Source organism: Sinocyclocheilus grahami, unplaced genomic scaffold, assembly GCF_001515645.1.
Source record: "Sinocyclocheilus grahami isolate Dianchi unplaced genomic scaffold, SAMN03320097.WGS_v1.1 scaffold377.1, whole genome shotgun sequence".
Taxonomy (NCBI): domain Eukaryota; kingdom Metazoa; phylum Chordata; class Actinopteri; order Cypriniformes; family Cyprinidae; genus Sinocyclocheilus; species Sinocyclocheilus grahami.
The window spans coordinates 1,782,648-1,805,241 of record NW_015505556.1 but is presented as its reverse complement, the minus strand read 5'-3'; the positions used below and the strand labels follow the sequence as shown (position 1 = coordinate 1,805,241).

At 32.0% G+C, this 22,594-nt stretch overlaps 1 protein-coding gene across 1 annotated transcript in view; it reads right to left on the bottom strand.

Annotated features, from left to right (window-relative positions):
• The window catches only part of LOC107549618 (neuronal acetylcholine receptor subunit alpha-7), a gene marked incomplete at its 5' end in the record, with an annotated part of 33,774 nt that overhangs the window by 2,723 nt on the left and 8,457 nt on the right, over window positions 1-22,594 (bottom strand). Inside the window, 6 exons of the mRNA XM_016230766.1 lie at window positions 540-649; window positions 2,785-2,871; window positions 4,181-4,375; window positions 6,195-6,362; window positions 11,788-11,867; window positions 14,976-15,085. Of these exons, the coding sequence (XP_016086252.1) occupies window positions 540-649; window positions 2,785-2,871; window positions 4,181-4,375; window positions 6,195-6,362; window positions 11,788-11,867; window positions 14,976-15,085 (750 nt within the window). The remainder of the gene's footprint in view (window positions 1-539; window positions 650-2,784; window positions 2,872-4,180; window positions 4,376-6,194; window positions 6,363-11,787; window positions 11,868-14,975; window positions 15,086-22,594) is intronic.

Genomic DNA, 22,594 nt, shown 5'->3' with positions numbered 1-22,594 from the left:
ATAGATAGATAGATAGAAAGTTGACAGACAGACAGAACGACAGACAGAACGACAGACAGACAGAACGACAGACAGACAGATAGATAGATAGATAGAAAGTTGAGAGACAGACAGAACGACAGATAGATAGACAGATAGATAGATAGAAAGTTGACAGACAGACAGACAGACAGAACGACAGACAGACAGACAGACAGACACACAGATAAAATACTAAACAAATAAAAAAATGAAATAAACAAATAAATAAATGTATGCCCGGGTAGCAAAAATTAATAAACACAAAATTATTAATAATGTATATTTCATTCATTATGCAGCATAACAAAATACTAAATAAAAAGCTAAACAAACAAACAAACAAATAAATAAAAAAAACACACACTTAAACATATACTAATAATGAATCACTAAACATAAAAAATTTGGAAAAAAATAAACAAATAGATAAAAACTCCATATGCATGGTTTGGTGATGTAAAGCATTTGTAGTCATAAAGCTTCTTCAGGAATGTCCCGGATGGAGATGTTTGTCTCACCCATCGCGGCATCTTTCCTCCGTCTGGATCATGATAGTGATACTGCAGCACCAGGACTGTAGCGATGACCGACAGACCCACAATCACCATAGTGGTGGCAAAATACTGCGCTGAAACACACACACACACACACACACACACACACACACACACACACACACACACACACACACACACACACACACCTCCTGAAAGGGCTTCTTTACACAAATCGAATCCACAGAAATCTCTGCGTGTAGATGCAGCATTCATGAGATCTTCAGCGATGTGTGAGAAGAGCTACTGTAGCATTACACACCGCCAGGCTTCAGTAAACACAGTCTAATAAGATCCTGAATCACTCAGAGCTGTTGGGACGTCCTGCACTGAAACAAACACACTATATAAAGTGATTTATCATATTAGTTGGATAAAATGTATATGATTTAAAATTTTATATATAAAAATACACATTTAATATGTTAATATAATTTTAAAAAATTTATATTTACTATTTACTAGTGCTGTCAAACGATTAATCACATCCAAAATAAAAGTTTTTGTTTGCATACGTTTGTGTTCTGTGTATATTTATTATGTAACAGTAGTATATAGATACAGTATATATTTTGAAAATATTTACATGTCTATATTTATATTCTTATAATTTTATTTTTAAAATAAATATATTTAATATATAAACATAAAATGTTTCTGAAATATATACTGTATGTGTGTGTATTTATATATATATACATAATAAATATACACAGTACACACACATATATTATGTACACAAAAACGTTTATTTTGCATACGATTAATCGTTTGACAGCACTAATATTTACCTTTAGTTTGCCATTTTTTCAGCCCTGTTTACATTTATGCATTTAGCAGATGCTTTTATCAAAAGTGACTTGCAAATGAGGAAAATTCATATCAAATATCAAACTTGAGACTGCTCTGAATACACTTTAAAACCCCATTTTATTTGTTTGATTTCATTATTTTATAGCAAAAAAAAAATCTAAATAAAAAAAACTAAATTAAATAAAATTACATTTAAAAATAATACAAAATTATATTCAAAAAATACATTGAATAACATTATATTTCTATTTACTATTTATTTAGTTTGCCATTTTTGCTGGAATCATTCACATTTATATGAACATATTTCAGACACTTTTGTCAAAAGTGAAAATTCATAAATCAAATATCAAAAATCAAGTTTAATATGAATATAGTTTAAATTCCTGTTTAATTAGTTTGATTTCATTATTTTATAACAATAAACATTAAATAAACACAACATTTAATGAAATAAAATGTAATTAAAAATGATAAAATATACATTAAATAAATTCCTGTTTAATTTGATTTACTATTTACTTTATTTAGTTTGCAGTTTTTGCTGTTATCATTTACATTTATGCATTTAGCTGAATAGTTTAAAACCTTCATTTGTTTGATGTCATTATTTTATATAGCAATAAAAAAATTAAATGAAATCAAATGTAATTAAAATGATATAAAATGTATTTAAATGGGACTGTAAAGTAAAATAAATACAATAAAAATACAGAGAAATTAGTGACCCTGTTGCAGATGTAGAATAAATTAAGCTGTCACTAAATAAGAGTAACCAGCATTTAATGTATTTAAAATTAGGCACTTTTTATTGTTAATTTTAAATAAATACAAACAAATAAATAAAACTGGAATTTTAAATAAAAAATAAATATAGCAAAAATCGGTACCATCATTGCAGATTTAGCATAAATAAAGCTGTCAGTAAATAACAATGTATTTAAAATCAATGTATTTTTTATGTATTGCTAATTTTATGTTCGATAGTTTATCAATCAGTTAACAGCATGAACATTCAGCTAAATATCTCCTTTTGTGAACGTCAACCATAACCAAGTTATTAAATAGAAGCTCTCAATATGAAAAAGCTCTTTCCTCTGACATTATCCGATGGGGTTTCCTCTGTAATGGTCCGTTTGGGAACAGACAAATAACACACTCAGGCATCAGGATGAGACTCCTTCGGGAGCGTTCAGAGTGAGCGATCGCGCTCGTTTCTAAGCGGCCCATTTCTGGATGATACATAGCCATGAATGTGATGAATGCAGTTTGCTGCATCTCGGTTTTCAGGGTCTCTAAAGCAGCCGCCGTCATTTCTCTCCATCTGTGTCACTCATTCCCATCTGTTTAAGCCCACACATCAGTCCCGCCCCCATGCTGTGATTGACAGACTTACCAATCAGAGGCACTGAATCAGAGGTGGCGGGCATGATCTCGGCCACCAGCAGCATGAAGACGGTGAGCGACAGCAACACAGTGATTCCTGTCAGGACACAACAGCAAAAACACATTATGCCACTGCATGGGACTGCAAAATCAATTATATATGAATATTACACTTCACATTGTGCCTAAACAATGCCTCTTTACCATAGTAAAATTACAGTTATTGCTTCAAAATAATCCAGAGACAAACATCAGCATGGATCATAACAGTTTTCTGCTGAGGAAACGAGATCGCTTGAGTTATGGCTGGATTCTGTCTGTGAATGATAAATCAGAGACGAAGCGTCTCACTCGAATAATTCACTTCTGTGACATCAGTCATATTAAATAATATCCGTGATGGAAAGTCTGGAAAAATCCGGCCTTTCCAAACTCACGCTGGGTCTTAATGAAGCCCACAGATCAATACAGCGATCCCATCATTAAGAAGACCGCGTGTTTCCGGCTGTTTGTCATGTTGAATGTTTGAGCTGTGATTTCAGACTGGATGAAATATCTGGAGTCTGTGTGTTTCTGTCTTGGTGTTTATTGATTCCAGAGCGTCTCTTAAAGCGTGCCAATCTCTCAAACTACTGGACTGCATCCAAACACACACACACACACACACACACAAACACACAAACACACAAACACTTCTGGATCAGTGTTTTAGTAGCATTACCATGTTATTCGGCATGTATACTTTTCCAGTTTTCATTGCAGCGTTTAAGTCGATTGACCTGTTTTCTCTCTCACATAAAGGAAGTCTGATTCATTTTAGTGAATTATTTACAGGAGTAATTATTTACTATTTACAGTAGTTCGCACTATAGCGTGTAGACTGTGGAGTATGCAGTGCACTAGTATTTAATTCTGCATGGAGCCAATGATTTTTAAATGCTATAATGTGAAACAGAAACACACACACACACACACACACACACACTCAGAAACCACACACCATGAAATTAAGGACACACACTGAGCATCAGACACTCTTGTATTGCAAAATCAGCTGCTCTTGTTTGCTGCATTCAAACCCATTTATCAGCGAGAGCAGACGCAAGTGAGATTACTAGGGTCTTTTTCTCAGGAGAAACATCTAAGAAGCTGAAAACTTAAGCAAAAGTCTACATTTGTGCTCCATGGAATCTCATTATTGCCTGGAAGAAATGACGGCGATGCACTCTTAAAATTGAAGGTTTTTTCTCAGCGATGCCACAGAAGGGGCATTTTTTTCTAAGTGTGAAGAACATTGTAACCTTGTAAGCCTTCCATGGATGCTAAAGGTTCTTCATGGAACCAGAGATGCCACTAAAGAACCTTTATTTTTAAGAGTGCATTAAAAAGTTTTGTGTGCGTCTCACCCAGCGATATCTTCTCTCCAGAGTCGGCGGGCAGCAGAAACACCAGCAGCGCGAGAGTGGAGATCAGGACGCACGGGATCAGCAGGTTGAGGCCGTAGTACAGCGTCCTTCTCCTCATGACCACAGTGAAGGTGACGTCAGGATACGGCTCCTTACAGCAGTCGTAGAACTTCTCATTCCTTCTGCCTGGAACCTCTACAACACACACACACGCACACACACACACACACGCACACACACACACACACACACACACACACACGCACACACACACACGTCACTGACTCTAGCAACACCCTGGAAACTCCCCATAACATCACTCACATTTTCTTTAGAAAATAAAAAATCTTGATGTATACTTTAAAATACAACTGTAGATATGCATTCAGACATTATTTAATGTCTGTTTAGTGTTTGTTCTAAACAACAGAGTCAAATAGAACAGAATCAAATGGTAAATAAAACAAACAAAACAAAAACAAACCAATGAATCAAAGACAACAGAACCGAATCAAACATAACTGAATAAAACAGAAACAAAGCATCAAACAGAATTAAATAAAACAGAATCAAGTAGAATCAAACAGAATCACAAACAAACGGAATCAAACAGAGTCAAAAACACATGCATCAAAACAACAAACAAATCAAACACAATAGAATCAAATCAACTGATTAAAACAAAATCGAACAGAACAGAATCAAAAACAATAGAATCAAACAGAACAAACCAAATCGAATAAAAAGAACGGAGTAAAACAGAATCAAAGATAACCAAATCAAAGAGTCAAACACAACAGAATCAAACAAAAATGAAACAGAACAGAATTAAACACAACCGATTCAAACTAAATTAAATCAAAGAGTCTAAAAACAGCAGAATCAAAAAGAACAAATATACTTAGAGTACGGAACCATGTTTTAATCAGTTTTGGTTTTTGCTCAATTTGCTGAATTATTGTGCTCATGAGGACAGAAATCCTAGTGCTCACTTATATTTTAGCAAATCAGAATCAAATTCAGAATCAGTTGTTGTGTCACCTAATTAATATTCATGAGCCAAGACAAGTTGTAATATGTCACCAAGTCCAATCTTCATGCATTTGCTTTATGAGGTCAGCTAATTATTTTTCTTTTATTTTAAGTAACTCTGAAATTATACAGGCTCTCTACAGCTTCTGGCGGTGATAATCTGCACAAATGATGTTCTGGAAGACAGAAATGTATCAGGGCATCTTGTGAAATGCTGATTATTTACAAATGGATGATTTCACATGCAGTTATGAGGGACTGAGAGTGTTTAAAATCAGTGTGTGTGTGTGTATGAAATGATGCATGGCAGACACTATTATGTAAAACTTGTTTGTTTTCCTCCAGTGTTTCTCAACATCTGCTTCAAATCACACGTCTCACTGTGATACTATGGGATTATTAATTTATTCATATATGAATAATTAGTTTTCATTGAAATTAAATTAAAACTGAATAATTAATAAAAAAAACTAACAATTAATTAAAAAAGAGATTATTAAATTATTACAACTTTAAAAATGGAAAACATAAAATTTCAAACTAATTCAAAATATTAAAATATTTATTCATATTATATATACTAATTTATAATTCAAGTTGCAATTTTATATTAATAAATTATAATTTATATTATAAATATATAAATATTATATTACTGAATTACATATAAAACTAAATTAATCAAATAAAATAAAAAGCTAAAATAAATGACAAAAATACACCAGAAAAAAATATCATTTCAAATCTTGAATAAAAAAAAGGAAAATGAAAACTAATTCAAAATATTAATAAATACTGTAGTAGTACATTAATGATACTAAAATAACAGTTTTGGACATGGTACAATGGCACTACCATGTGTTTTAGGGCATATATCATGGTACTAGCCTGGTATTTTTAGATTATCACATAAATAACATGGTATATGATTATATTAATCATTCACAGTATCATACATCACTGTACCGTGCGTAAAACTTACCAACCAGGTCCCATTCCCCGTTAGCGATGTATCCGGTAATATCGGCCTCCATCATCTGCAGGTCCAGAGACCATCCGCCATACGTCCACGAGCCGAACTTTAGATCACACCGCTGAACATCAAACGGGAACCAGCGCACATCGATGTAGCAGGTGCTCTTAAAGATACCTTAACAACAGAAGCATTGCGGGAAATGCTGTATTAGTTTAGTCACTGACGCTGTAAAAATGCTTTCTTTGCCCATTTTCTTACCCACAACTGATCACAAACAAACAAATTAATGAATGAATGAATGAGTATGAATGAGTGAATGAATGAATGAATGAATGAGTATGAATGAGTGAATGAATGAATGAATGAATGAGTGAGTTACTCACTCATTCATTACTGAGTTACTTAAACACAACAGAATCAAACACAACAAAAACAAAGTGAATCAAACAGAAAATAACTAAACAGAACATAATAAAAAACAAACAAACCAAGCACAACAGAATTAAAAACAAGCAAATCAAAAATCAATCAAAAACAAACAAATCAACAAAAAACAACAGAATCAAATGGATTCAAACAGAACAGAATCAAAAACAAACAAACAAATCAAACACAACAGAATCAAAAAGAATCAAAACCAAATGCATCAAACAGAGCAGAATCCAACACAATAGAATAAAATAGAATCTATCAAATAGAACATAATCAAAAACAATAAAATCAAACAAAACAGAATCAAACTAAATAAAAAACAAATGCATCAAAAAGAGCAGAATCAAACAGAATCAAACACAATAGAATCAGACAGAATCTATCAAACAGAACAGAATAAAAAAATAAATAAAAATCAAACACAACAGAAACAAATAAAATCAAACAGAATAGAACAAAAAACAAACAAAGAAAACAGAGCAGAATCAAACAGAATCAAAAACAAACAAAACAGAATCAAATAAAATCAAACGGAATAAAATAAAAAACAAACAAAGAAAACAGAGCAGAATCAAACAGAATCAAAAACAAACAAAACAGAATCAAATAAAATCAAACGGAATAAAATAAAAAACAAACAAAGAAAACAGAGCAGAATCAAACAGAATCAAAAACAAACAAAACAGAATCAAATAAAATCAAACGGAATAAAATAAAAAACAAACAAAGAAAACAGAGCAGAATCAAACAGAATCAAAAACAAACAAAACAGAATCAAATAAAATCAAACGGAATAAAATAAAAAACAAACAAAGAAAACAGAGCAGAATCAAACAGAATCAAAAACAAACAAAACAGAATCAAATAAAATCAAACGGAATAAAATCCAGGAGCCGAACTTTAGATCACACCGCTGAACATCAAACGGGAACCAGCGCACATCGATGTAGCAGGTGCTCTTAAAGATACCTTAACAACAGAAGCATTGCGGGAAATGCTGTATTAGTTTAGTCACTGACGCTGTAAAAATGCTTTCTTTGCCCATTTTCTTACCCACAACTGATCACAAACAAACAAATTAATGAATGAGTGAGTGAGTATGAATGAGTGAATGAATGAATGAATGAATGAGTGAGTTACTCACTCATTCATTACTGAGTTACTTAAACACAACAGAATCAAACACAACAAAAACAAAGTGAATCAAACAGAAAATAACTAAACAGAACATAATAAAAAACAAACAAACCAAGCACAACAGAATTAAAAACAAGCAAATCAAAAATCAATCAAAAACAAACAAATCAACAAAAAACAACAGAATCAAATGGATTCAAACAGAACAGAATCAAAAACAAACAAACAAATCAAACACAACAGAATCAAAAAGAATCAAAACCAAATGCATCAAACAGAGCAGAATCCAACACAATAGAATAAAATAGAATCTATCAAATAGAACATAATCAAAAACAATAAAATCAAACAAAACAGAATCAAACTAAATAAAAAACAAATGCATCAAAAAGAGCAGAATCAAACAGAATCAAACACAATAGAATCAGACAGAATCTATCAAACAGAACAGAATAAAAAATAAATAAAAAATCAAACACAACAGAAACAAATAAAATCAAACGGAATAGAATAAAAAACAAACAAAGAAAACAGAGCAGAATCAAACAGAATCAACCACAACAGAATTAAAATCAAACAAAACAGAATCAAATAAAATCAAACGGAATAAAATAAAAAACAAACAAAGAAAACAAAACAAACAAAAACAGAATCAACCACAACAGAATTAAAATCAAACAAAACAGAATCAAATAAAATCAAACGGAATAAAATAAAAAACAAACAAAGAAAACAGAGCAGAATCAAACAGAATCAAAAACAAACAAAACAGAATCAAATAAAATCAAACGGAACAGAACCAAAAACAAAGAAAACAGAACAGAATCAAAAAGAATCAAACACAGCAGAATCAAAAGCCAACAAATCAAACACAGCATAATTAAAAAGAAATGCATTAAACACAACAGAATCAAAAACAAACAAATCAAACACAACAGAATCAGACAGAATCAAAAACAAATGCATCAAGAAAGAATCAAACATGACACAACTTCCTTACCACTTAAACATCTTGAAACCAGTAAAATGGCAGAAGATATTAAGAGTGCAGTTTAGTTTCGTATGAATACTTTGATCATATGCTATTCCAAAACAGAGCTGAAAATAATTCTAGTGATGCACGATTTTAGATTTTTGTCGATATCCGATATGCCGATATTTTTCAAATCGTTTTGGCCGATAGACAATGCCGATACCGATATATATTTCCCTTTGTTTTGAAACAACACCAAGTCTCTCCTAACTAAATAAAAAACAAATGCATCAAAAAGAGCAGAATCAAACAGAATCAAACACAATAGAATCAGACAGAATCTATCAAACAGAACAGAATAAAAAAATAAATAAAAATCAAACACAACAGAAACAAATAAAATCAAACAGAATAGAACAAAAAACAAACAAAGAAAACAGAGCAGAATCAAACAGAATCAAAAACAAACAAAACAGAATCAAATAAAATCAAACGGAACAGAACCAAAAACAAAGAAAACAGAGCAGAATCAAAAAGAATCAAAAACAAACAAAACAGAATCAAATAAAATCAAACGGAACAGAACCAAAAACAAAGAAAACAGAGCAGAATCAAAAAGAATCAAAAACAAACAAAACAGAATCAAATAAAATCAAACGGAACAGAACCAAAAACAAAGAAAACAGAACAGAATCAAAAAGAATCAAACACAGCAGAATCAAAAGCCAACAAATCAAACACAGCATAATTAAAAAGAAATGCATTAAACACAACAGAATCAAAAACAAACAAATCAAACACAACAGAATCAGACAGAATCAAAAACAAATGCATCAAGAAAGAATCAAACATGACACAACTTCCTTACCACTTAAACATCTTGAAACCAGTAAAATGGCAGAAGATATTAAGAGTGCAGTTTAGTTTCGTATGAATACTTTGATCATATGCTATTCCAAAACAGAGGTGAAAATAATTCTAGTGATGCACGATTTTAGATTTTTGTCGATATCCGATATGCCGATATTTTTCAAATCGTTTTGGCCGATAGACAATGCCGATACCGATATATATTTCCCTTTGTTTTGAAACAACACCAAGTCTCTCCTGTGCACAAAATATAAACACATTTTTAAAATTTTGGTTAGTGAGCAGAAGTAATAAATAACCATTATTAAAGTTCTTTTTTTTAATAAGAGTACATTGAAAGCCTTGAAAATAAATGTAATAAAATAAATCTCTGCTGTGTGTGTGTGTGTGTTTTTTCTCAGACAGATGTAGTTGAAACTTTAAGATTTTATTGGTGGATTTATCATTAATACATGGTCTAAAGCAAAAGAGCTGTAAAAATTCTAAAACTCTTTTACAGCACCTTGTATTTAAGTTTTCATAACCCATTTGAAAAAAATATATTGCATAATAATTAATAAATCTGTATATATTAAATTATTTAATTTACAAGTGTCAAGAATGACCACACTATCTTATCACTATCACACCCTGAGCACATGTGACCTATCCGTCTTATCGGCATCATTTTTTCAAATTGATGCACGATATTATCGGAATTGGCCGATTCCGATAACGTTCCGATAATATCGTGCATCCCTAAATAATTCCCCAATGAACTGAACTAGAGGAAAGTCCCTCTGAAGACAAACTTCTGTGAATCCAATTTGTTTGGAGTCTAAAGTCGTTCCACTCAATTTCCGTCCCCATCCCGTAATAAAGCCTCCGGAGGGCTCCACACGGCCTCATGGGAAAAACGGATCGCTCACTGTCTCCTGCTGATTTACATAAATCCCATCATGCATTTCTTTCTGAACTCTCAGCCCGTCGTGTGTGAGTGTTTGTATTGATTCCTGTCAGCGAACGCACGGACAGTAATTGAAACGGCAGAATAAGAGGTGAGAGTGTGTGTTTGTGTGTTTTCCAGGTGACAGGTGAGTCCAGGTCACCCTGAGCCACACTAACTAAAGGGATGGATGGCACAGTCTCTGTCAGCTCACGAGGGAATGAGACGAGCGCACGTGAACAGAGCCACAATGCCAAATTACCTGCAGGACACTCAGGATTTACTTTGAGCCACAACTAGGAGGATACAAAATAAATCAGGACAGGCTGGAGATGTGTGAGTACTTACATTTTTATAACCTATTAGACAGTTTCAATGACTAATACAAGGCCAGAAATGCAGACGTGACTTAAGGCGACTTAAAAGTACTATTAATAAAACAAAAACTGAAATAAAAATACATTACAGCTAAACAGAATTTTTAAGAAAATTGCATGTACAAATTACAATCATACTGTAAAACTACAATAGAATATATAATGATTTGCTTTCAGCACCTTCATAACATGAATATAAACAAAGTAAAATCACCTGATGCACATTCAGTATTCATCATTATTAGTTAACAAAACCTTGCTGTATTTATTTGTTTACTTATTTAATTTAAGAAAATTGACACCACCATCTTGCTTTGGTGATTTTAACATTTTTGTAAGTTTTATTTTGCTGCAGATTATACATTAAAATTTGTAATATATTTAAATGTATTACTAAAACTAGTATTATATTTAAAATGATACTACTACTACTATTAATTATCAATATTATTATAAATAAAAATGTTTAAATGACTTAAACGTTAAATTAACTTTTATGAGAACTTTACATTCTTGATAAATGTACAAAATGATCCCATGTGGGTCTATTCAGAAAATGTAGTGATTTGACAAACATTGCACACTGTAAAATCATAGATTATATTAGAAATATTTTTTGAGATGCTGCTATATGTGTCAAGACAAGTCAATAAACTGAATAAAGAAACTAAAGTAAAAAAACTAAGCAAAATCCCAACTTGTGAAACCAAAAACGATCAAAAATGTGTTACTCAAAATAAATTCTAAATTTGAATAATTCTAAATCTAAATATTAATAAAAACTTTAACCGTATTGCATTGATAATTTACCATCACAGAATAGTGACATGAAGACGTAATCCCATCATAACAGGCAGACATTGTGGGTTTTTATGTGTATTTTACCTGGTGGCAAGTACTGACAGTATCCAGATGAGTTGACCAGCACGTTTGTGTGAAATGTGGCGTCAAACCTCTCATCAGCACTGTTAGAAACAAAAGACCCACAGACGAAGAGTTTTCATTTGTGTTTTGATCACAGCATCGTTCCCAGACATTCACTGTATCAGTACGATCCTAACGTGTGGAAAATCATCACAACGCAGAACACACACATGCAACATTTCCAAACTTCTGATGGCCGTGTCGCAGTTTGGAAGTGCACAACCCTGCAACTTTAGTGGGACAAACAGGTCTATAAAGCACGAGCGGCGTGAGTCTGGAGTCAGCCGTGTAAATCAGGGTTATTTAAGACGCCACAGAACTGCCGGAGATGACACAGTGAGTGACGGCGTTTCGCAGGAGAGCAGAGAGAGAGGCTAAACCCTCGTTCTCTCGACGTCCTCGCCACTTTCGGACACACAGAGAGATGATAAGACCTTCTGCAAGAAGAGACTGCAGTCACGAAAGCGGTGCATGCTGGGTAATTGCATCGCAAACAGAAATGGCTGTTATAATCTATGCTGTCTGATCATGCACTCTGTTTGCATGTAAACCCAACACTCACAAACTTTTATGTATTGTATAAACAGTTATAATATATAGAAACAGTTTTAACAGAAACAAACTAATAAAACTTATTGTGATGCATATTTGTTAGTCATACATAATTAAAATGTGTCAGATTGCTGCCCCAGTGTTACTTCAGTATCACTGATATAGCCTACTATTATGATTTTTATTAATATTTTGAATTCATTTTTATTTTCTATATCATCCGATTTTATTAAAAAAAATTAAATTTAGTAATTTAGTAATAATTTAGTAGTAATTTGAGTAATTTTGTTGTATTTTTGCCACTTTTATTATTATTTTAAATATGTCTATTTTAAATTATGTTTTTATTAACTTTTATTTCAGGTTTAGTTATTTAAGTAGTTAAATAAAATGTTTCCTTGACAGCTGAAAAAAATAAGTTTGTTTAAATAATCAAGGTTATTATAGTTAACTAAAACTAAAACCATAAAGCAAAAGTTGTACATTTAAATGATAACAATAAAAAATGAACTGAAATAAAATAAAAATAAAATTAAACTTTTTTTAATTTCAGCTACTTGCCAAGGCAACACTTCTTATGTAGTTTAACTTCAAGCACTAAATAATTAACACTAAAATTTAAAAAAAGAAAGAATATAATATATACATATTTCAAAAACGAATAAAAAAGAAATTGTAGCTCATTTTAAACAGAAAACAAAAATAAAAACATTCAAAATATTAATACAAATTGGTATGAAAATGGTTAAAATATGACTAGCTGTGGAACAAGCAATATTAATTTAGTTAAAATGTATGACAGTGAAACAAATGGCATTTAATAATGACAGATAAATAAACCCAGTTGTTCTGTATTAAAATACATTTGGTTTATTAGTATTATTACAGAAATCTGACCTGATCTGATGTATAACTGACAAATATGCATCACGTAAAATAAAAACATTCAAAATATTAATACAAATTGGTATGAAAATGGTTAAAATATGACTAGCTGTGGAACAAGCAATATTCATTTAGTTAAAATGTATGACAGTGAAACAAATGGCATTTAATAATGACAGATAAATAAACCCAGTTGTTCTGTATTAAAATACATTCGGTTTATTAGTATTATTACAGAAATCTGACCTGATCTGATGTATAACTGACAAATATGCATCACGTTATTGTTTATTAGTTTGTGTTAAAATCGTGTAAACGGATGGAAATTGATATGCAATTGAAATACATACAATTTATGCATTAATTACTGTTTTTGTGTGAACATGAACGATTTATTTTATGTCATATGGGACGCTAGCAGCACTGCGGTTATTTTACTCTGGAAGTCAAAAAAAAAAAGCTGTAAATTCATAATGAGGGTCAGTGCAAAAACGTGAAGGTCAAAATAAATGAGAAGTGCTGAGAATAAAAGAGCCTCTGTGAAAAAAACGAGCAGCTAATTTGCGCTGTAATTTTTACTGAGGTTGAGTGAGAAAAAAAAAACAGACTCACTCTTCACTGACTTCTCTTAAAGCAATAGTTCACCCACAATTGAAAGTTTTCTGAAAATATCCTCACCCTCAGGCCATCCAAGAGTTTGCTTCTTCATCAGATTTGGAGAAATGCAGCATTGCATCACTTGCTCACCAATGGAAGTGAATGGGTGCCGTCAGAATGAGAGTCCAAACAGCTGATAAAAACATCACAGTAATCTACACCACTCCAGTCCATCAGTTAATGTCTTGAGAAGTGTAAGAAACAAACCTATCATTAAGACATTTTAACTTTAAACTGCCACCTCTGGCCAAAATATGAGTCAATAATCCATAATAATGCTTCCTCCAGTGAAGAAGTCCATCTCCTGTTGTCTCTCACATCATAATCCATCCACATATTTGTTTAGAGCTGTTCTGGCTTGTAAACGGTGCTTGATCTGTGCAGATTTCTCTCCTGATTCAGATGGATTATGAACTCCTATTTTAGCTGGAAGGAATGGTTTGAAGTTAAAAATGTCTTAATGATGGATTTGTTTCAGCTTTTGTCTTCTCCAGATGTTAACTGATGAACTGGAGTGGTGTAGATTACTGTGATGTTTTTATCAGCTGTTTGGACTCTCATTCTGACGGCACCCATTCACTTCCATTGGAGAGCAAGTGATGCAATGCTACATTTCTCCAAATCTGATGAAGAAACAAACTCATCCTAATCTTTGGTGGCCTGAGGGTGAGTGCATTTTCAGCAAATGTTCATTTTTGAGTGAACTACTCCTTTAAATCACTGTAATCAATGCATCCGGATCAGCTGTTCCTCCTGAATGGGACGGGTATTGACAGAAATCCAATCAAGCTTTACACATATTCCAATTTGTTGATGCAACATTTGCATTTCTGTGCGAGCAGGAGTAAAATGATCAGAAAATACCAACAATACTATTAAACAACGTTGAATTTGAATCTGTTAGAGTTGACGGATGTTTCATATCAAGAGTCAAAGAGTGTGCAAAATATTTTTGCAAAGAATAAATAATAAATGATCTGAGCTAAAGCAGAAACACTAAAGCATTAACGATGCTTTGATGCCTTGTGTCTGGGATCAGGCTTTGGTTTCTCTACCTGTTATACAGCAGGATGTCGGGCCTCCAGATGAGGGAGTCTGGGAAGCGAACCGTGTTCACGCCGGGATAATCGCTTGTATTCCACTGCAGATAGTAGTCGCTCCAATACTGCGGCACAGAAACATGATGCTCAATTACATTCACCAGCTCAAGTCTGAATGAAACTCACAAAACAATGACATTTCGGGTGAGCTATTGCTTCAAAAATAAAAGGTTAGCTCCTTTTTTCTATTTCTCTTTTTACGGTTCACTTTTTGGGTTTTAATTTGCTGTTTTCTACCTTCTTTCAGTTTTATTAATGGTTTAAATGCCAAGGGTTGCAGCAAGTTCATCTGGATTTTTACCACTGATTGTTTGCCTATGTTGTTCTGAATGTTTAGAAGATGATAAAATATCAATAAAAATTTGATAAAAAAATAATAAAAGGTTTTTTGATGGTTCTTTAAAAAACGATCGTAATCAAGAACAATTTTTGGCTTTTTTGAGTGACTATATGGTTCAGTACATTCAAATTACAAACATGAACACAAATAAATTTGTTTATTTGTGTCATTCAGTCTCAGAAAAAGGTACTAACAGGTATATTTAAGGCACTATTATGGGCCCTTTGGGGTAAATAAGGTACAAAACTTTTTAAAAAGGTACCACCCCAGTGACAGCTTTTTTTCTGAGAGTGTTTGGATGTATTAAAACCATGTATGTCATCATATATTTATTTTTCAGGATTCTTTTTTTTTAAAGCATTTATTTGAAATATAAAAAAAATCATATTTCGCAACATTACACTGTAAATGTCTTTACTGTCTCTTTTGATCAGTTTAATGCATGCTTGCTGAATAAAAGTATAATTTTTTTAAACAACGAATGAATAGCATTGTGTGTACTGTGTATATTATCATACCAGACGGCTCTGTCTGCTGGTTTGAGCAGATATCGATGTGCTGGACTCGTGCCATTACATATATTGTTAATCGTAGCTCGTGTCATATTGGATTACAGTATATGTGTATCTACAGCGGCTCCGTTCGGCCTTCTTAAGTCATACATTAGCTAAATTAAAGTTCGCTAAAAAAAAAACTTTTCTTAAAATTGCGAGTTTATATTTCAGAATTATGACTTTATAACTCAGTTGAATTATAAAGTAAAAATTGCGAGATATTAACTATTATTAAGAGATGAACAACAGAATTGTGAGATTAAATCTCACAATTTTGAGAAATAAAGTCGCAATTCTGAGCAATAAATTGACTTTTTTATCAGAATTGCGACTTTATTTCTTTATTGTTTTTCTCTTTTTTCTTGCAAATGCAAGTTTATATCACAAATCTGACTTTATTTCAGAATTGCGAGTTTCTATTAAACAATAAAAAATCAGAACTGCGACTTTCTCAGATTTGTGAGAATTGCTAATTTATTTCTAATTTATTTAATTTATTCTTATCTTTGGATAAAAGCGTCTGCTAAATGACTAAATGTAAATTTCTACTTTATTTCTAATTGTGACATTTCTCAGAATTGCTAATTTATTTCTAATTTATCTAATTTATTTTTATCTTTGGATAAAAGCGTCTGCTAAATGACTAAATGTAAATTTCTACTTTATTTCTCTGAATTGCGAGTATTTCTCAGAATTGCTAATTTATTTCTCAGAATTGTGACTTTATTTCTCAGAATTGAGACTATTTCTCAGAATTACTACTTTATTTCTCAGAATTGCGAGTATTTCTCAGAATTGACTATTTCTCAGAATTGCAAATGTATTTTTTTTAGAATTACTACTTCATTTCTCAGAATTGCTACTTTATTTCTCAGAATTGCGATTATTTCTCAGAATTGCGACTTTCTCAGAATTGCGACTATTTCTTAGAATTGCATCTTTATTTCTCAGAATTACTACTTCATTTCTCAGAATTGCATTTTTACTTCTCAGAATTGTGACTTTATTTCTCAGAATTGCTACTTTATTTCTCAGAATTGCATCTTTATTTCTCAGAATTGTGACTTTATTTCTCAGAATTGTGACTTTATTTCTCATAATTGCATCTTTATTTCTCAGAATTGCGACTATTTCTCAGAATTGCGACTATTTCTTAGAATTGCATCTCTATTTCACAGAATTGCATCTTTATTTCTCAGAATTGCATCTTTATTTCTCAGAATTGCGATTATTTCTCAGAATTGCGACTTTCTCAGAATTGCGACTATTTCTTAGAATTGCAGCTTTATTTCTCAGAATTACTACTTCATTTCTCAGAATTGCATTTTTACTTCTCAGAATTGTGACTTTATTTCTCAGAATTGTGACTTTATTTCTCAGAATTGCGAATATTTCTCAGAATTGCATCTTTATTTCTCAGAATTGCATCTTTATTTCTCAGATTTGCGAATATTTCTAAGAATTGCATCTTTATTTCTCAGAATTGCATTTTTATTTATCAGAATTGCAACTTTATTTCTCATAATTGTGACTATTTCTCAGAATTGCAACTTTATTTCTCATAATTGGGACTATTTCTCATAATTGTGACTATTTCTCAGAATTGCAACTTTATTTCTCATAATTGGGACTATTTCTCATAATTGTGACTATTTCTCAGAATTGCAACTTTATTTCTCATAATTGGGACTATTTCTCATAATTGTGACTATTTCTCAGAATTGCAACTTTATTTCTCATAATTGGGACTATTTCTCATAATTGTGACTATTTCTCAGAATTGCAACTTTATTTCTCATAATTGGGACTATTTCTCATAATTGTGACTATTTCTCAGAATTGCAACTTTATTTCTCATAATTGGGACTATTTCTCATAATTGTGACTATTTCTCAGAATTGCAACTTTATTTCTCATAATTGGGACTATTTCTCATAATTGTGACTATTTCTCAGAATTGCAACTTTATTTCTCATAATTGGGACTATTTCTCATAATTGTGACTATTTCTCAGAATTGCAACTTTATTTCTCATAATTGGGACTATTTCTCATAATTGTGACTATTTCTCAGAATTGCAACTTTATTTCTCATAATTGGGACTATTTCTCATAATTGTGACTATTTCTCAGAATTGCAACTTTATTTCTCATAATTGGGACTATTTCTCATAATTGTGACTATTTCTCAGAATTGCAACTTTATTTCTCATAATTGGGACTATTTCTCATAATTGTGACTATTTCTCAGAATTGCAACTTTATTTCTCATAATTGGGACTATTTCTCATAATTGTGACTATTTCTCAGAATTGCAACTTTATTTCTCATAATTGGGACTATTTCTCATAATTGTGACTATTTCTCAGAATTGCAACTTTATTTCTCATAATTGGGACTATTTCTCATAATTGTGACTATTTCTCAGAATTGCAACTTTATTTCTCATAATTGGGACTATTTCTCATAATTGTGACTATTTCTCAGAATTGCAACTTTATTTCTCATAATTGGGACTATTTCTCATAATTGTGACTATTTCTCAGAATTGCAACTTTATTTCTCATAATTGGGACTATTTCTCATAATTGTGACTATTTCTCAGAATTGCAACTTTATTTCTCATAATTGGGACTATTTCTCATAATTGTGACTATTTCTCAGAATTGCAACTTTATTTCTCATAATTGGGACTATTTCTCATAATTGTGACTATTTCTCAGAATTGCAACTTTATTTCTCATAATTGGGACTATTTCTCATAATTGTGACTATTTCTCAGAATTGCAACTTTATTTCTCATAATTGGGACTATTTCTCATAATTGTGACTATTTCTCAGAATTGCAACTTTATTTCTCATAATTGGGACTATTTCTCATAATTGTGACTATTTCTCAGAATTGCAACTTTATTTCTCATAATTGGGACTATTTCTCATAATTGTGACTATTTCTCAGAATTGCAACTTTATTTCTCATAATTGGGACTATTTCTCATAATTGTGACTATTTCTCAGAATTGCAACTTTATTTCTCATAATTGGGACTATTTCTCATAATTGTGACTATTTCTCAGAATTGCAACTTTATTTCTCATAATTGGGACTATTTCTCATAATTGTGACTATTTCTCAGAATTGCAACTTTATTTCTCATAATTGGGACTATTTCTCATAATTGTGACTATTTCTCAGAATTGCAACTTTATTTCTCATAATTGGGACTATTTCTCATAATTGTGACTATTTCTCAGAATTGCAACTTTATTTCTCATAATTGGGACTATTTCTCATAATTGTGACTATTTCTCAGAATTGCAACTTTATTTCTCATAATTGGGACTATTTCTCATAATTGTGACTATTTCTCAGAATTGCAACTTTATTTCTCATAATTGGGACTATTTCTCATAATTGTGACTATTTCTCAGAATTGCAACTTTATTTCTCATAATTGGGACTATTTCTCATAATTGTGACTATTTCTCAGAATTGCAACTTTATTTCTCATAATTGGGACTATTTCTCATAATTGTGACTATTTCTCAGAATTGCAACTTTATTTCTCATAATTGGGACTATTTCTCATAATTGTGACTATTTCTCAGAATTGCAACTTTATTTCTCATAATTGGGACTATTTCTCATAATTGTGACTATTTCTCAGAATTGCAACTTTATTTCTCATAATTGGGACTATTTCTCATAATTGTGACTATTTCTCAGAATTGCAACTTTATTTCTCATAATTGGGACTATTTCTCATAATTGTGACTATTTCTCAGAATTGCAACTTTATTTCTCATAATTGGGACTATTTCTCATAATTGTGACTATTTCTCAGAATTGCAACTTTATTTCTCATAATTGGGACTATTTCTCATAATTGTGACTATTTCTCAGAATTGCAACTTTATTTCTCATAATTGTGACTATTTCTCAGAATTGCAACTTTATTTCTCATAATTGTGACTTTATTTCTCAGAATTGCAACTATTTCTCAGAATTGCGTCTTTATTTCTCAGAATTGCAAGTATTTCTCAGAATTGTGAACTTATTTCTCAGAATTGCAAGTATTTCTCAGAATTGTGACTATTTCTCAGAATTGCAAGTATTTCTCAGAATTGTGAGTTTTTATCATGCAATTCTGAGGAAAAAAGTCAGACTTGTGAGATAAAAAGTCACAATTACCTTTAAAAAAAAAAGTTTTATTCAATGGCATAAACTTCTTAATGACACTGTGATGAGACAATCAACATTTTTACAGTTTGCTAACTTTTGTGCGGAGAGGAAAAACCCTTTAGATCTGTTCTTCATAGTTGACTTGCAGCTCCTAGACTTTATTTTAGACTATACAGGTAATCTTCGATGCGGCAGATTGCGAATGACATTCAGCAGAGGACGTTTGTCGGTTTCTCGTGCCAGCTGTTTTCCTCCAAACATTCACGCGTGCACATGTTTAATTAGGCTGTTATCGGTGCTCTCTGCAGGAGAATAACAGGACGCCCTCGCTCTTCATGAAGATTAGAAAGCCGCTCACTCTGCAAACTCTCTGTAATCTCTCTCTGTCGTTTCCATTCACGCGTTGGAGGTTATTTCATACCCTGAGCGACTCCTCACAATCAAGACGCCTTTATAAATCACCCTCGGCCTGAAATACTCTTTACTCATCATTTGCTCTACTGTGCTCCCCCAAAACGCACCAGTTTATTAATTAATCGATTTTTTATGAATTTTGTTCCCTTTTTTTTGGCCAAAATATATGCTAAATATATGCTATCGCCCCCAGTTTCCAAATCATCCATCCATCCATCCATCCATCCAGCATATATGCTAATCGCCCCAGATTTCTTTATTTACATTTAAACAGCACAGATTAAGAAAATATGTTTTTCTATCTATATCTACAAATATTTTGGGCAAATTGGGTTTTATATATATATATGTGTGTGTGTGTGTGTGTGTGTGTGTGTGTGCATGCATATATATATATACATGAATACACACATATTGGGTTATATTATATATAGATATTACATTTTCTGTTCTCATTTAAATTTTAATTAAAGCTTTAGAACTGTGTTTATTTGTCATTAAATCTGTCTATATAGTTTTTAGGTTTAATTTTTCATTTTATTTTATTTAGTGTCAGTTACTTTAGTACTTAAACTAAACAGAAATGAGAAATGCTGCCTTGCTTTTTTTATTAGTTTAATGTTTTAGTTTTTTTAATATTTTATTTTCACTTAACTTTTTTTTATTTCAAGCACTGAAAATGTTTTAATAGATTTTAGATAATCATAACAACCCTGATTCAGACCCTTTTTTATGTGTGAGATAACAAATGCAAACAATTCAACTTGGTTTACGTTTGTTCATTAATCGTCGTACTTGTTTAATAATCATCATTAAAAGTATCACTGCTTTTGTCCCCTATGTAGTGTTTTCGTGCAAACTCCACTCATAATTTCATCAGAAGTGGGACAAATGCTGTGTTTTCTCCAGTTAAGCAGATCTGCGTGTGTAGGAGGCTGGCTTCACGTCTGAATGATCAGGAACACAAACGCTAAAGCCGTGAGCTGAGGTTACGCCGAGGAAACCGGATTAAACGCCCCTGCGGTCTCAGAGAAAGCCAGATCCATTGGGTTTCCTCCACATCTACTCAAAATAACTGCCTTTCTTTCCCAGCATGCTTTCAGAGACAAAAGCCACTCCAGCTCTTCAGTGAGACACATGGCAGACGTGGATTATTTGATTAGATGTGATATTACAGCCTGGACAAATCACATTCATTAGTGGTGAGCCGGGTCGTGTCAGACGTCACATGATCCGCCTAATCCAATAGCAATGGCCACACAGATGATGATGTAGATTATAACGAGGTTTATCGACTTTTATAAATGGGCAGAGCAGGGTAAGATGTGTCACACCTATAATCAATCAAACCCAGTGTAATTTTGTCTTGTTGCTAAGACCCACCAAAGATCTTCCTCTTATAACATCTTCTTCAAAAAGTACTTGTAAAATATTAAAAAAACAAAAGGTTTTCCTACATTCATTTTAATGTAAATGAATACTCTGCAACAAAATACGTGCTTTATTCAGTTATATATTTCTATAAAGAATTTCATTTATGTTCAGAACTTTATTTTAAAATTTAAATTAAATATGTTGAACCATAGCAGCTCAATAGAATATATCTATAAAAATACAATATAATATAATTTATACTTTGTGCAATTATATACAGGTGCATCTCAATAAATTAGAATGTCGTGGAAAAGTTCATTTATTTCAGTAATTCAACTCAAATTGTGAAACTCGTGTATTAAATAAATTCAATGCACATAGACTGAAGTAGTTTAAGTCTTTGGTTCTTTTAATTGTGATGATTTTGGCTCACATTTAACAAAAACCCACCGATTCACTATCTCAACCAATTAGAATATGGTGACATGCCAATCAGCTAATCAACTCAAAACACCTGCAAAGGTTTCCTGAGCCTTCAAAATGGTCTCTCAGTTTGGTTCACTAGGCTACACAATCATGGGGAAGACAGCTGATCTGACAGTTGTCCAGAAGACAATCATTGACACCCTTCACAAGGAGGGTAACCCACAAACATTCATTGCCAAAGAAGCGGGCTGTTCACAGAGTGCTGTATCCAAGCATGTTAACAAA